Source organism: Gadus macrocephalus, chromosome 16 (assembly GCF_031168955.1).
Source record: "Gadus macrocephalus chromosome 16, ASM3116895v1".
Taxonomy (NCBI): domain Eukaryota; kingdom Metazoa; phylum Chordata; class Actinopteri; order Gadiformes; family Gadidae; genus Gadus; species Gadus macrocephalus.
In genome coordinates this window covers 2,083,821-2,098,178 of record NC_082397.1, presented here as the reverse complement: position 1 = coordinate 2,098,178, position 14,358 = coordinate 2,083,821, and the positions used below count along the sequence as shown (strand labels likewise).

Sequence of the window (14,358 nt, the reverse complement as noted above, 5' to 3'; positions counted from 1 at the left end):
CTGATCAGGCGGGCCGGCTCTGGTCGGCATGAAGTGGACTCTGGTGACAGCGGCAGAGAGGAGAACATCCAACAAACTGCTGGCTATCCTGGGCAATGTCAGCCATCCTCTGCACACTGTCATTAGCAACCAGAGGAGCTCGGTCAGCGACAGGATGCTCCTCAACACCAACAGACTGAAGAACTCCTTTGTCCCCCGAGCCATTAAACTGTCCAACACCTCACTGGGAGTTAGGCGGCGGCCAAGGAGGACAGAGTTACCTCGTGGTCAATTCCTTTCAAAAAGCTTTATGGCACGACTATTGTAGTGAACAGTGTTACCAATGCATTATTTATCATTATTTTTTGTAAATTATTATAATTTTTCAATACATTGGTAGTCATGGCGGGGCCCTATTGTTGTTAAGGCGGCCGCCTTAACAACACAGTGCTGGGGGAAACACTGCATGACACTATATCAAACACAACTTGGCTGTTTGATGCAATGTTTCTTGCACTGTTTAAGCGTTCACGCATGTAAGTATTGTCTTGTGTACTATTCCTCTTGTTTATTGTTTCCCTGCATATATATTTTTTTTTAACATTTATATTTGTTGTTCTTTACTGTTACTCTATTTGTTACCTGGGGTTTGCTGATGCTGGAAGTGCAATTTAATTAATAAAGATTAATCAAGTTCCTGTCTGTCTGTCTGTCTGTCTAGGTACGTTACCTGCAATAACTGACGAGTCTTGAGCGGTAGGTCCATGTCTTCCAGACCTCTCAGCAGGTCCTGAGCTGTGGCCTTTCCTGATCGGCGCTGCCACAGCAACAACATCTTCTGCTTCTGCATGGCCACAGATGTATGTTCTGCCTTGATGGTGTCTAGATCTTTTGTCTCCAGCCCCAGGTGGATGGCCACCTGCTCCCACTCCTGTCCCAGCGTTTCGGCCACCATCAGGAGCTCCTTCTCGGTCAGAGCTTGCCCTGCGGAACGGGTTTCAGTGTTGCTGCCTGGAAAAAAAGACAAAGACAATCCACACACACAGGCAGTTCAAGTTTCACCTATCGTGATGATGGACCACTCAAGGAATATACTTTCTTAATTTTGTCTTGAGACCAATCATCTCATTCAAAAGATGTCACCCGCTCACCTGACCCATCCACCGTGCAAGATTTCTTATTGATCTCTTCTTCTTCTGATTCACTTGTACGTCTTTTCCGGCCTCCATTTCCTGAAGAAAAAATGTAATGGGTTTACGGGGTTAGGGTGGGTCTACAAACCTGTAACAAGCCTATGAAAGGTATCCTGTCGAATCAGCATTTTTTTGAAGAAAATATGTAATATGTTCTCGAAGGAGCCAAGGAACACAGCAAAACCCTTACCTCTTTTTTCTTTCCTTGGCTTTACCACCGTCTTGTCCTCTTTAAGACCTAGGATATGAAAAAGGATCATCAGTCAGGCTTACTATGTCAACCATAAAACTTTCAAGAGTAAAGTTGCATTCCACACAAATGTAATTCCGAGTGGACGATAATGAACCACTGGATTCCAGTGGATTAAAGGACAAAGAAGCTCCCCTCTTGTCAGAATAAAGGCAACACCGGCCATTTCTTTAAAACAACTCACCCACACCAGCAAGAGAAGAGATAAGACCCAGGGTGATGCATAAGTCAGGGTCCCTCTTCTTCATACTATCAATCATTATCTGACTTGCTCTCTCCCCGTTTCCAGTCACCATGTCAATCAGACAGCGTGCTTTTTCCCTTTTGCTCTTCTGGTTCTCGATCACAGAGTCTTTGTCCTCAGTGCTCAACACTTTCTGCTGCAAAAGGTCATCCAGGAGACCTCTGATAACTGAGATTTTAACTGTCTTCACAAATTCAGAATGGATCCTTTGAAGCTCCCCTGGAAGAGAAATCAAAAGGCAATATAAAATGATGGCGTGCAAACGCGATAGTTGAAGCTGTCACGGTTGTTTATGATTTGCTCCACAGACATTGGGTCTTAGACAGGTGCGGGGCGTGGCGAGCGAAGCTGGGCACCGCAACGGGGCACACCTGGACCTCATCAACTCATCACACACTCTTTCTTAAAGGCACCCAGTGCAACTTTCGAGGCTTAAAAATAAACATTCAATTTCTAGTCTTTTTTACACGTAGTAAGTTTCAATAACTCCATACCATTACATACCGACATTTAAGCAGCAAAGATGAGACGTCGTTGTGTGGTGAGAACTGATACAAAATCGATAACAACAACAATGCCGCCATTTTCTTTATTTTTTGTAACCTACAATAAATAAAGCAGGCTTCCAGTCAATGGAAAAATGGCTTCTCCCCACCGGCGATTGTTGTTGTTTACGATTTTCTATCAGTTCTCACCACACAACGACGTCTCATCTTTGCTCCTTGAATGTCGATATGTAATGGTATGGAGTTATTGAAACTTATTACGTGTAAAAAAGACTAGAAATTGAATGTTTATTTTTCATTGAATGTTTACATAAAGTTGCACTGGGTGCCTTTAAGCCTGGCGGGGACAGCTCTCATTGGCGCCAGATTATTCCGTCTCATTCGGTACTTTGGCTGACGAGTGTAAATCGACCTCCGATACTCTGACCTGATCTTTGTTATTCCTAACGTTGTGTGATCCTTTCGCCGGTAGCCAATTCCTCGCCAGCGGATAACCACCAGACTGCATCATTCTCCCGTGCCTCCGCCTGCTACGCCTACCCGCTCCTGTCTTCGCCTTGCACGCTGGATATCTTTTGAGTTCCCTTTTTGACAATAAACTTTGGATTGTCCGAACTGCCTCTGTCTCTGCATCCGGGGTCCAAACTAACATTTTCGCTAACCGTAACAGAAGCAGGGTGTTGTAGGTAGGTATATACTGCTATGCATTTATAAGGTGTAAAACCAATCTGTACATAGACCATACAGCAAAAGTACTTAATATAACAGTCGTACACCAACTGTGGTAGGCTGGGCTACGACTGTGATCGTTCAGATATTGTGTTTCCAGTTCAGATCAATAATTCTTAAAACCCACCAGTCAGGCATAGTCTGACTGCCAAAATGTCAAAAGTCATTGATTTCGGGATGGATATGCATCAGTATCAGTATGACTGAGGAAATCTAGCTCTTTGTCAGTGGTGTTTTCATTAAACATTAAAGCTTTATTGTCGATGATTTGGGTGTTTAAGAGACCAATTTAAATGATTTTGAGATAGGGGAGATTCTGTTTGGGTGTGCTCGCTCAGGGTGTGATTCCGGAGGGGCAGGGGGAGAAGGACGTGTGGCCATTCACCACATTAGCCGCGTTTACATGGCACATATCTGATCCGCATAGATTTCTATGCGGCATAGATCTGTTCCTAAAATGTGTTCCGAATGTACTGTATACATGGCAGTAACAAAAGTGTCCGTTCTGTCTCTCGCGCACACCTGACACATCTCTGGACCGGCGGCGACATAATGGATGTCTTATCACTATCGGGGATTTTAAATTTGATTTTAATGAAAGCACAGCAGGAGAGAGCTTTTCTCTCCCTGCTCCTTCAATTAAGAAGGAGGACGACAGCGCAGCAACGTCAATTTCTCGTCAGATCTTTATATATTTACCCTAAGCTCCGCCGCAAACAAGAGGAATTTGGATGCGAGTCCGCAGCCAAGACTGGTAGGAGAGAGTGGTCTTACGGGAATTTAGTGACCAGGAATCCTCGAAGGTCCAATTGCGAACTACTGCAGCTGCCATCTCCAAGAAGTATTTTAACGTTCAGCCTGCAAAAGTACTAGTAGTAGCCTACTCATTTACAGTTATCTCGGACGAGCGCGGACACTACGATACGCGAACACGTCATTAATAAACACCCATGTGTCCCGTCGCTTAGCAACCGGCCATGCTTACCGGACTACTTTTACGGAGTGATAACAAAGACGTGAATCAGGCAATAAATTGACAGCGGTGAAGTTCGGTGTGCTTAAAAGTACAGACGGAGCTCAGTGGACCAATTGCGAACTACTGCGGCTGCACTAAGTTAAACCCCAATCTATGCGGAATAAGTGTATACATGGCGATTTAAAACGGACTACACCACCTCTTCTATTCGGCATAGAATCTATGCCGAACAGATAATTGTATTCCGAATGAGGCGTATGCATGACCATTTTCTATGCCGCATAGAAATCTATGCGGCATAGATGTGTCCATGTAAACGCGGCTACTGTTTTAGTTTGCGAACGTGACTTCGTCTGTCTGTAGAACTTAAAGCAGTTTGCTTATTTGCGGAATTTTATGTACTCACATTATTCCTGTGTTTTTGAGGGGGTATCTTCAATTTTAAAGCAACCGGTCGTTGGAAAATGGTGAGGCTGGATATTTCAGACGGATTAACTTGAGCATTTAATTTACGTAAGCTAAAGGCTATTTGAAGTAGGATGAGTCCATGAAGTCATGTTATAATAATGTGAATGATAATCGATGAAACCCCTCTCCATTGATCCACACACTAGACTAATGGGGAGGGGTTTTAGAGGTGGGGAAAGACATTGTGCCACTAATTGAAGGATACCTTGTGGCCTAATTTAAAGGCAAATGTTCCCTTGCAAGCACCCCTAGTACTTGCCATGATTATTCACCATGGCAACTGGTGGCCCAAGAACTTAGAAGGTTTTTGGTATATAAGCCGACGGTAGCTCGATGTTGCTCTATTTGTATCGCCCTCCAGTTGTATTTATTTTCTTGATTATTTGATGATTGCTTTTTATTATGTTTTATATTTGATAAGATTAGAATGTTGCAGGATGAAATACGATGCAAGCTTTATATCTGAGGGTTTTATCATAGAATTGTTACATTGTTGTTGGATTGTATCCCAGAATCCCAAAGAGATATTCCAGAAGGCCACATATCTTTGAACTTGTAGTTCAAGTATGTATTCAGAAAATGTCTTACTTATACATTTTTTATCCGGTTAGCATGAAGTGTGTTTTGACAGGAAAGAACTAGAGGGATATAGTGGTGGACTTATTACTCCTAAAACTAGGGGACTTCAACTCACCCAGCGCACTGTCACTTTTAGGCCTTTTGAGGGGCAGAGACGGGAACAGCTCACCATGATGGCTCAGCTGTTCTGAAAGACAAATCAAGAGAAAGGCAAACAAATGTTTTTTACTTTACATGAGAAGCTACATAAATGAAATAATGAAGTCCCCTCAACGTCAGAAGTCGCTCTGGAACCCAACGGGGTTGGGATTGAACAGAAGAATCTGAAAGGTCAAATGCTTTGCAGTGCACAGTACACCTGGAGGCTGAAGTCGAAAACTGACTGGCGCTGAATTACATTACCTGAAGAAGTCGCCTGAAGAAGTCGCTGAAGTAGAAGTAGTATAGTCGCTGAAGTAGAAGTAGTATAGTCGCTGAAGTAGTATAGTCGCTGAAGTAGAAGTAGTAGCTGAAGTAGAAGTAGTAGCTGAAGTATGATAGCATTTCATTATGTTTTACATTTGATAAGATAAGAATGTTGCAGGATGAAATACGATGCAAGCTTTGTATCTGATGGTTTTATCATAGACTTGTTATATTGTTGTTGGATTGTATCCCAGAATCCCAAAGAGATATTCCCGAAAGCCACATGCCTTTGAACGGTTTAAAAAATAAGTATGTATTCAGAAAATGTCTTACGTTGATGTATACATTATTTATCCGGTGAGCTTGAAGTGTGTTTTGACAGGAAATAACTAGAGGGATATGGTGCTGGACTTATTACTCCTAAAACTCGGGGACTTCCACTCACCCAGCAAGCTGCCACTTTGAGGCCTTTCGAGGGGCAGAGACGGGAACAGCTCACCATGACGGCTCAGCAGTCCTGAACGACAAATCAAGAGAAAGGGCAAACAAATGTTTTTTACTTTACATGAGAAGCTACATAAATGGAATGCGTGGACTCCATTGGGTTCCAGAGCGAACCCTTACTTCTTATGTTGAGGGGATTTCATTATTTCATTATTTCTTTGATTACACATGATTTGTGGGCACGGATGTGTTAGTTGTGCAGGCTTTCAAAGTCATTATTGCTCCTGATTTCTGTCAGTGTTATGTCGCCAAACCTTTGACCTCAATAAAACATGTTTTAAATGTGTAAAGAATGAGGTTTGTATTCATACAACCATTTTATTATATGATATGTTATTTATCTGGTGGGAGTGCAATGTATTTCGACAGGGAGGAACAATGATATAGAGGGTTATGCAGGTAGACTTACTTACTTAAACTAGGAGACATGAACTCTTCCTGCATGCTGTGAGCTGAACTACTAGACATTGTCAAGTCCTTATTGAAGCTCTTCTCCGACTTCAAGAACAAAGTCTGAACATTTTCAGAATGATGCTTTGCAAATTCTGAAAGACAAATCAAGACAATTTGCAATAATGGCATTTATAGATTTTGAGTCGCTTCTGAAGATTTTGGGTGAAATTGTACCATTGGCTGTCTGAGAATATTGATGCCATAATATACGATTCATAGATTCATTTGATTAACTATTTCACTTCCATGTGTAATACCAGGCATTCCACTCACCCAGTGTGCCTCTGCTTTGAGGCGTGGACGGCGTCTCAGACCCGCTCCCCAGCCAACTCGGCAGATATTTTTTAAGTCCTAAAAGACCAATCAAGAGAAATGGAAAATATGTATTTTTTCTTTTACAGTTCTTTCTGTTTCCGATATGTTTTTACTGGAGCCAATCGCGAAGCTGGCTTTTCCCCCTGGCGCGCTATTGGCTGGTTTAACAAAGCAGTGATGATTGGTTGAAGGACTATCCAATTTCATACAGTCATTTGGACGACGCCTGTTGATCACGCCTCTTGTGCTGAAGAAAATGACAGCAGCCTCGTCAACGTGCAATCTACGATTGAGCTTGGTCTGGCAATAGCCAGGCTACCTCGCCTCCACTCCCTACGCTAGCTACCGGTGGCCCCACGAATGCGATTCAAGTCACTGGTTCTTGTCTACCGTGCCGTTAACGGATCAGCCCCATCCTACATCCAGGAAATTATACATCCAGCCTTTCCCATATGCTCCAACACGGCCAAACGACTTGCTCCTCGCTTTGAAAACCCAAGCAGCCGCTCAACAAAACCTTGATTGTTTGCTGTCCTGGCTCCACATTGATAGAACTAACTGAAATCAGGACAGATGACCCCCACCCATCTTCAGCCGCAGGCTAAAAGCTCATATCATCCGACTACATCTTGGTGAACTCGAAGTAAAAAAACATCCCTTGCTATTTATCTCTATTTATCTCTATCCATTGTTTCTATAACATAGCACTTGTGAAGCAGTTGCTTTGCTTATTTTCGAAGGTGCACTTTTTGCACTTTTGGGGTTTATCTTCATCGAATGAATGCATTTACTGTAGGATACTTGAGCCCAATGCATCTGCAAATTAACGCCTCATAATAGAATGGGATCTGTGGGTGATAATCCGGACAGAGCAGTTTCAGACATGCAGCAGCCTGTTGATGGATTTAGCAGATGCCCCAACAAGGAGGGCATTGCAGCAGTCCAGACGGGATGAGATGAGGGCATGGATGAGACGTTTGGCAGTGGGTTGGCTCAACAGGATATCAATTCTGATGTAGCAGGGCCTGAATGAAGGTCATTTGGTGGGGGTGGATGTATGGAGGTGGCCTTGGTGGAGGTACGGGGCTGGATGTAGTATGGGGCTGGGTGAAGGAATGGGGCTGGGGTCTGAGGTAGTGTGGCACTGCACTGGTACTAAACTGCATAAGAGTGAAATAATTTAATATCACTAGTAGTATCACTTTCGGTTCTGCACTCGACATGGCCCCTTGCCACCCGTCTCACTGCTGGCTGGGCAGACCAGTGTTATTGGCCCAGTTTGGAGGACGGCTCATTTTGGGTCAAATTATGTTGTAGTTCGTTACTAGCTTACTACGGTAGTTAAGAGGCGTTGTTTGTGTTCTTAGAGCGTTTCGATATTAAGTATTGACATGTTAATTTGCATTTTTTGGTTTTGGCCAATGAGGGACCTTGAATGCAACACAATGCAAGGGAGCACTTAGCATGAATTACTGACTTTGTGCATAAATTACTACCGTAAAGGATAAGGATGTGCCCACCAGAGTCAACCAAGGAGCCAATGGAACCTTTAAGCGGGGGGCAGTGAAGTTTAAAAAACCTGTTGGTTGCGCAGCAGAAATTCCTGTCCTATTAAATCAACAATGAGGAAACACTCCAAGCAGCTGTGACAAGGAATGATGAATAACTGCTCTAATGACTTTCAATAGTGCACACTACCAAACTGTACATGTTAACGCAGAGTTTGGTCGTGTTAATGCAACATTTCTAAGACTTTATTTGCTCGAATGAAAAGAGAAAATCCATCATAAAAATCGGCCTCAGGTCGTGTTCGAGAACCGACGTCGCATCGACGCCGAATGGTCATTAACATGTTTGTTGGGGACATACATGGACCTTGAAGATATCAGGAGTCTACAGAACACAAGGACAGCGGCTCTGAAACCAATGGGCATGTAATATAATAGGCTACAGTAATGTAGTAGGACGCACCAAAATCCGAAGATAGTTTTATGACAAACACTGCATACCTGCCATTGTTCTTGGTCGGCAACGTGACTTTGTTCAGATGCATTATCAACCATTGTGAATCTGCTTTTGTTTTTACCTCACCATATCCTTTATCTTGCGTTGTTTGTTATTCGTTATAATATTGTCTTTCATGACATGTTTTGTGCATGCAGACCAACAGGTTGCTGTTTAGTCTGCCTTTTTGTCTACACACTGTAGCCTACCCCAATAAGCCTCTCCAGATAAAACTATATTGCAGTTACAGATCGATCTTCCTTCCTGGTAAATATTTGTACAGCGAGTAGCAGTATAAAATAACACTATTTCATATTGTAGGCCTATTACTGTTGTCAACGGCTAAAACATTGAAAAGGTAGGTTTACCAGAAACAGGCTTTCTACTGTTTGTTTTATTAATAAAGCCTAAACAAGCAGCAACATATTTATATGAACAAAACCACGTATAGTGATACGCAATCGGAAAAGACCCAAAACTGATCAAAACAGGACGATACAAAAAAAGAGCCTATAGTGCAATTAAACGATGAACATACAAACATAATGCCTTGAACACAGCAGTCAGGCTACTGCTATTTTTTTTATATTTTTTTTTCATATAAAAGAATTGCATTAACCGCGCGATAAAAAAATGAACGCCGTTAAAATTGGTTTGCGTTAACGCCGTTAATAACACGTTTAACTGACAGCACTAATTTTGTAATTTCCCATTTAAATACCTAGACTGGACACTTTAGAAGGCCCTAAAACCAAACTCTGATGACGATGATCATTTGCATTACTTCAAAAACCAATGTGAATATCAGCCTACACAAAAAGGTAAAAAAGCCCAAAAGGGTAGTTTTATGACAAACATGGCTTACCTGCCATAGTTGCGGATCAACGTAGCCTACGTGTATGCACACCTGATGCCGACCAACAGGTTTGTATTAAGATTGTTGTCGCACTATATAGCCTAGCTCCCCTCAGCCTCTCCGCCTACCTGGCAGTTATGGATCTCATTTCAACACTGATAAACATGTTGACAACAAGTAGGAGCTGTGGCGATTTCAGACTATTTTTAGGGCTGCTCAAGCACACCTATATATACACCTAACCCTATATCAACAGCCCTAAATATCAATAATTATATTATAAAAAACAATCCACTATCATTTTAGAAGAAGGAAGTGAATTTCATGTTTCAGTCTAGTCCACAGAAACGTTTACTGATAATTATACCCGTGACTCATAGTTTATGCACATTGGTATATCAAGTTCCATTGATTTTACAAGTTCAGCACAGACTCTTCATAACATTCTAAGCAGGACTTAAACTGGATTGCTGCCCCTCCTAGATTGAACCTGGATGTGCTTTCCTCACCTTTATTATGAAAGGTAATGGATTCTTTATATTGCCAATGAGACTCATACATTATTTTTGTTTTTAGTCTGAGATCGTTATCTCTTACCAGTTGCTTCTTGTCCAGGTGCACAGATTGGAGGCCCTGATTTGACCATGTCTGTATTGTATGATTCTTATTTTAATGCTTGAGGATATAGTGGACTGTGTCCATGGGCTCAGAAAGTTGTGTGCATTTCACCTCATATCTGCTTTGCTATAACATGATCTCTAACGACAGTCCAGGTCATTATGATTTAATATTTGCCTCCTTTTTCATCACTTAACAAAGTGTCCTCTCTCTCATTCTGAACCATTATTATTATTCACTACAACAGACCACCTAACAGTGTGTATTTAATTGAATTTAGGTTTGGCAAAGTGAAGGTGGTTGAATATTTTAACAAACAGCATATTTCAGCTTTCATTTTATTACACATGATTTTGTGCTGTAAAACCCATGTTACTGTACTTACTTGTAATTCATTAAAAGTATTATTGTTGTAAATTAAAATATCATAGATAGAAAAAAATCCTGGCTTGTAGTATTTATAGCGTTCCCGTTTGTCTTTTTGTCTTAGCCTCTTAGCAAACCAGCTCGAAAACAAACAACATTAAAACAAGCAAACCACACTGCATTGCATTGCACGCACAGCAAGACAGTGCAATGCATAAATTGGTGACGACTTAATCAAGTGTGTGAGAGAATTTAACATCAACATTAAAATGACCAATGTGGTACAAATACAAAGAAAGTGCATCTCCTTACGGGTGCAGTCATTTTTGTTGGACGAGTCATACGGTCAACCTCACTCAACTCGGTATACTCTCAGAATCCCGACGGGGATCGACAAAGGAGGCGTGCCTCGGGGAAATGCTGCAAGAAAGCTGGGAGATTTCTCACTTTGCAGCTCGTACAGGTGGTGTACGAGGCATCTCAGACACACCATAATACTGTTTTGTATCATAGGGGTATCGCTTTTGTCCAAAGTCGATACATTGAAAGTTACATCAGAAATGGGCTGCCTACTGTCTTATTAATTGAGCCCAAACAAGCAGCAACATGTTAATATCCAAAACACCATGTATAGAGTTATGGTATCAGGAAGGTCACAAAACAGAGTGAGTTACGTGTGTTAAGTGAGTCCAGTCATACAATCACAGACGGTGAGGGGATAGACGTTAAATACAGGAGGGAAGGACATTTAATCTGAACTGAGAATATAGCTTTAATTTTCCATTACAATCCGTAAGTAGGCCTATAGACAGACTCAGGGGCGTAGCCACATGGGGGCCAGGGGGGGCCACGGCCCCCGCTGGTCAGAGGTTGACTACCCCACTGGCCCTCCCCGAGCCTGAACAGAAACGGTCCAAAGAAAGCTGAAATATATGCACTGTTAGTTTGATCTAACTTTGACTTATTATTCTTATTCAAAGTGTTATATGAATAAATATTGCACTCAAAATAGCTGGCCCGAGCTGGCCACCAGAGTAATAATGTCCTGGCTACGAATATATTAAGGTATCCAAATATATGAAGGTATTCACAGTGTAACTGATGCGGTATCACATCAGTTACACTGTGAATACCTTCATATATTTGGATATATTAGTCTGTCCAGGGGAGTAGCCAGGACATTATTACTGTGGTGGCCAGCTCGGGCCAGTCTTATATTTGGGGTGGCACTTGATGGACAAATAAAAATAATAGCCAACCGCGACAATAACCAATAGGTATCACTGATATCTATTGGTTATTGTCGCGGTTGGGTATTATTTTCATTTGGAAGCGACCATGTCTCAACCTCTAAAGTCTGTCGTGGTAGATTTGGCTGTAGAGTTGAAAACGCGAAAAACTTCAAAAATATTTTTCTTCAGAACCATAGCTTTAAATTAAAAACTTGATATTCATGATCAATGGGCTTGCCTGAATAAAAATCCTTGAATTTGAATTGTATAAAAAATGGTTATATGGTTAAATGGAGTTATGGCAAATTCAACATTTGCTAATTTTCAAACATTATTCTATTATTCTATTAGTCAGCTTCAGAAGGAACCAGAACATGCAAGAAACCATCCATCAAAACCAGGGCTTGAAATGAAATTATTTTTCAATCGTTCCGCTCCTAACGGAACCGGTATATTTAACGTTTTCGTTCTTGAAACGGTTCGGAACGTAAAATAACGTTCGTTCTTAACGTTCCGGCAGTGTTATTGGGCCTAGTCTATTTTTATGGTCGATATAGGGTGACCAGTGGTTTGACAGTCAGGCATTGTTATTGACAGTCAGACTCGATTTTTGAAATGCGTGTTTTATAATCTGGCATTTATCAAATAGCTGTGGGTAGCAGTGAGGGCTGTCATCAGGGAGCGGGCGGGCTGTTTGATCATGTCAATCAAAATTGGACGCGGACGCAGGTTAAGGGCACGCCCACCAACAAGAAACAATGCAAAGGCGATACAGTGGACTCCGTTAATTTAGCTCACGTTACCTTTGTCGAAGATAGAGCTCAGTGCAACTGTTGCTTCCAAAATGCCTCTTGCCAGGGTGGTGGTGTACCTGTCCCTCTGTATGTCTGAGTGTGCCTGTCTTTCTAACCACTTTCGTTTTCAAAACTTCCTTTATTTTTGCCGGGTTTTTTATTTGTTTTGATTATTCTCTTTCATGATGTGTTTCGTGCATGTCCATATTATCCGGAGGCGCATTTGGCCGTTATATATATTATATTATATATTCCATTATTTTATTTAGATACAGAGCTCCGGGAGTCGGCAAACGGCAACAATCACTTCCTCCTCCATGCTGCGGTTTACTCTGGACTGAAGGTACTGAACACTGATTGGCTGTCACGCCCAAGTATCAGACACATTTTGTTCACCTTGGACGAAGTGTCGCGCGACTAAATACGCGTGTACGCGCGAGTAGCATACTATACTTACTGCTTAGCGTTAGGGACCTGGCCGGCTTAATTTTACATGATGGGTGGCCACACGGGGTATCGCGTGATCACCTTACCTGATAAGGATTTTGCAGTTCTGGTACACACAACAAACCATGCAAATTAGATGGGGCAGTAGTTTATCTGCACCCTTTCAAGTCACTAATGGGGTGAGACAGGGTGGCATTTTGTCACCTGTCTTCTTCAATGTCTATATGGATGATCTTTCTAAGAAGCTTAAAGAGTGTAAGACTGGATGTATGGTGGGAGAGAGTCTTATCAACCACCTCATATACGCTGATGATTTCGTCATCATGTCTCCATATAGTGCTGGGCTACAGCAACTGCTTAAAGTGTGCTCTAGCTACGGAGTTCAATATGACATTAAGTTCAATCTTAAGAAGAGCGTTATTATGATTGCTAAAAGTAAGGAGGATCAGAATCAAAAGTTTCCCTCATTCTTACTGTCTGATCGTAATCTAGAGATGTTTAAGAAGGTAAGGTATTTAGGTCACATCATCACTGATGATCTGTGTGATGATGATGATGTCCAGCGCCAGTGATGTAGGCTTTATGCACAGGCCAATATGTTGGCACGCAAATTCCATATGTGCACAGAAGATGTTAAAGTAAGTCTTTTCAGAGCCTACTGTACTCCATTTTACACCGCTCAGCTCTGGTGTAAATATAGAACAGCAAAACTGACAAAGCTACAGGTAGAGTATAATGATGCGTTTAGGATCGTCCTTAAGCTTCCAAGATGGACAAGTGTTAGCTCTTTGTTTGTGACTAGTAATGTCCCCACCTTTTATGCTGTGTTGAGGAATTTTATATACAAATTTATGTGTCGACTTCTAGAGTCAAAAAACAAACAATAATTGCACTCACTGACACAAAACAGTGATACAAGGTACTCCACTGGTTTGTGGAAACATTGGAATCGATGCTTATATGTATTTTAATCTGTGTGACCTCGTATTTCTATTGTCATGTAATTTGTATTCCTATCTTGTAAATGGAACTTCGAGTCCGGAATAAAGTATTCATTCATTCTTATTGCCAGGAATGGCTAGCTTGCGGTGGATAATACCCACGGAGTAATACTCTAACAAATTACGAGAGGTCGAGAAGGACTAGGTTTGAATGATCAAGGCTTTATTGTCACCAAAGATAGTAACAACATCACCTTTTTGTGAGTTTATTTGCAAAATAACTGGGGTATTCGTAGATTCATACATTCAAGCATTAGATACAGAGAGTTAAATATTAAATATTAGTTATATGAAGTACATATTATGCATTACAGTTATATGAAGGGAGGTCTTGGATTAAAATCCATTCATCGCCTTGTTTATTAACCTGATCTTAAATCACCATGATTTGCCACATGTGTTTAAGAGATGGGCCCTGTGAAAGCAATATTAAAGGTTG

At 41.6% G+C, this 14,358-nt stretch overlaps 1 protein-coding gene across 1 annotated transcript in view; it reads right to left on the bottom strand.

Annotated features, from left to right (window-relative positions):
* LOC132475106 (uncharacterized) overlaps nucleotides 1-14,358 on the bottom strand; it is a 444,510-nt gene that overhangs the window by 378,096 nt on the left and 52,056 nt on the right. Inside the window, exon 4 of the mRNA XM_060076081.1 lies at nucleotides 1,363-1,410. Coding sequence (XP_059932064.1) covers nucleotides 1,363-1,410 — 48 coding nt within the window. The remainder of the gene's footprint in view (nucleotides 1-1,362; nucleotides 1,411-14,358) is intronic.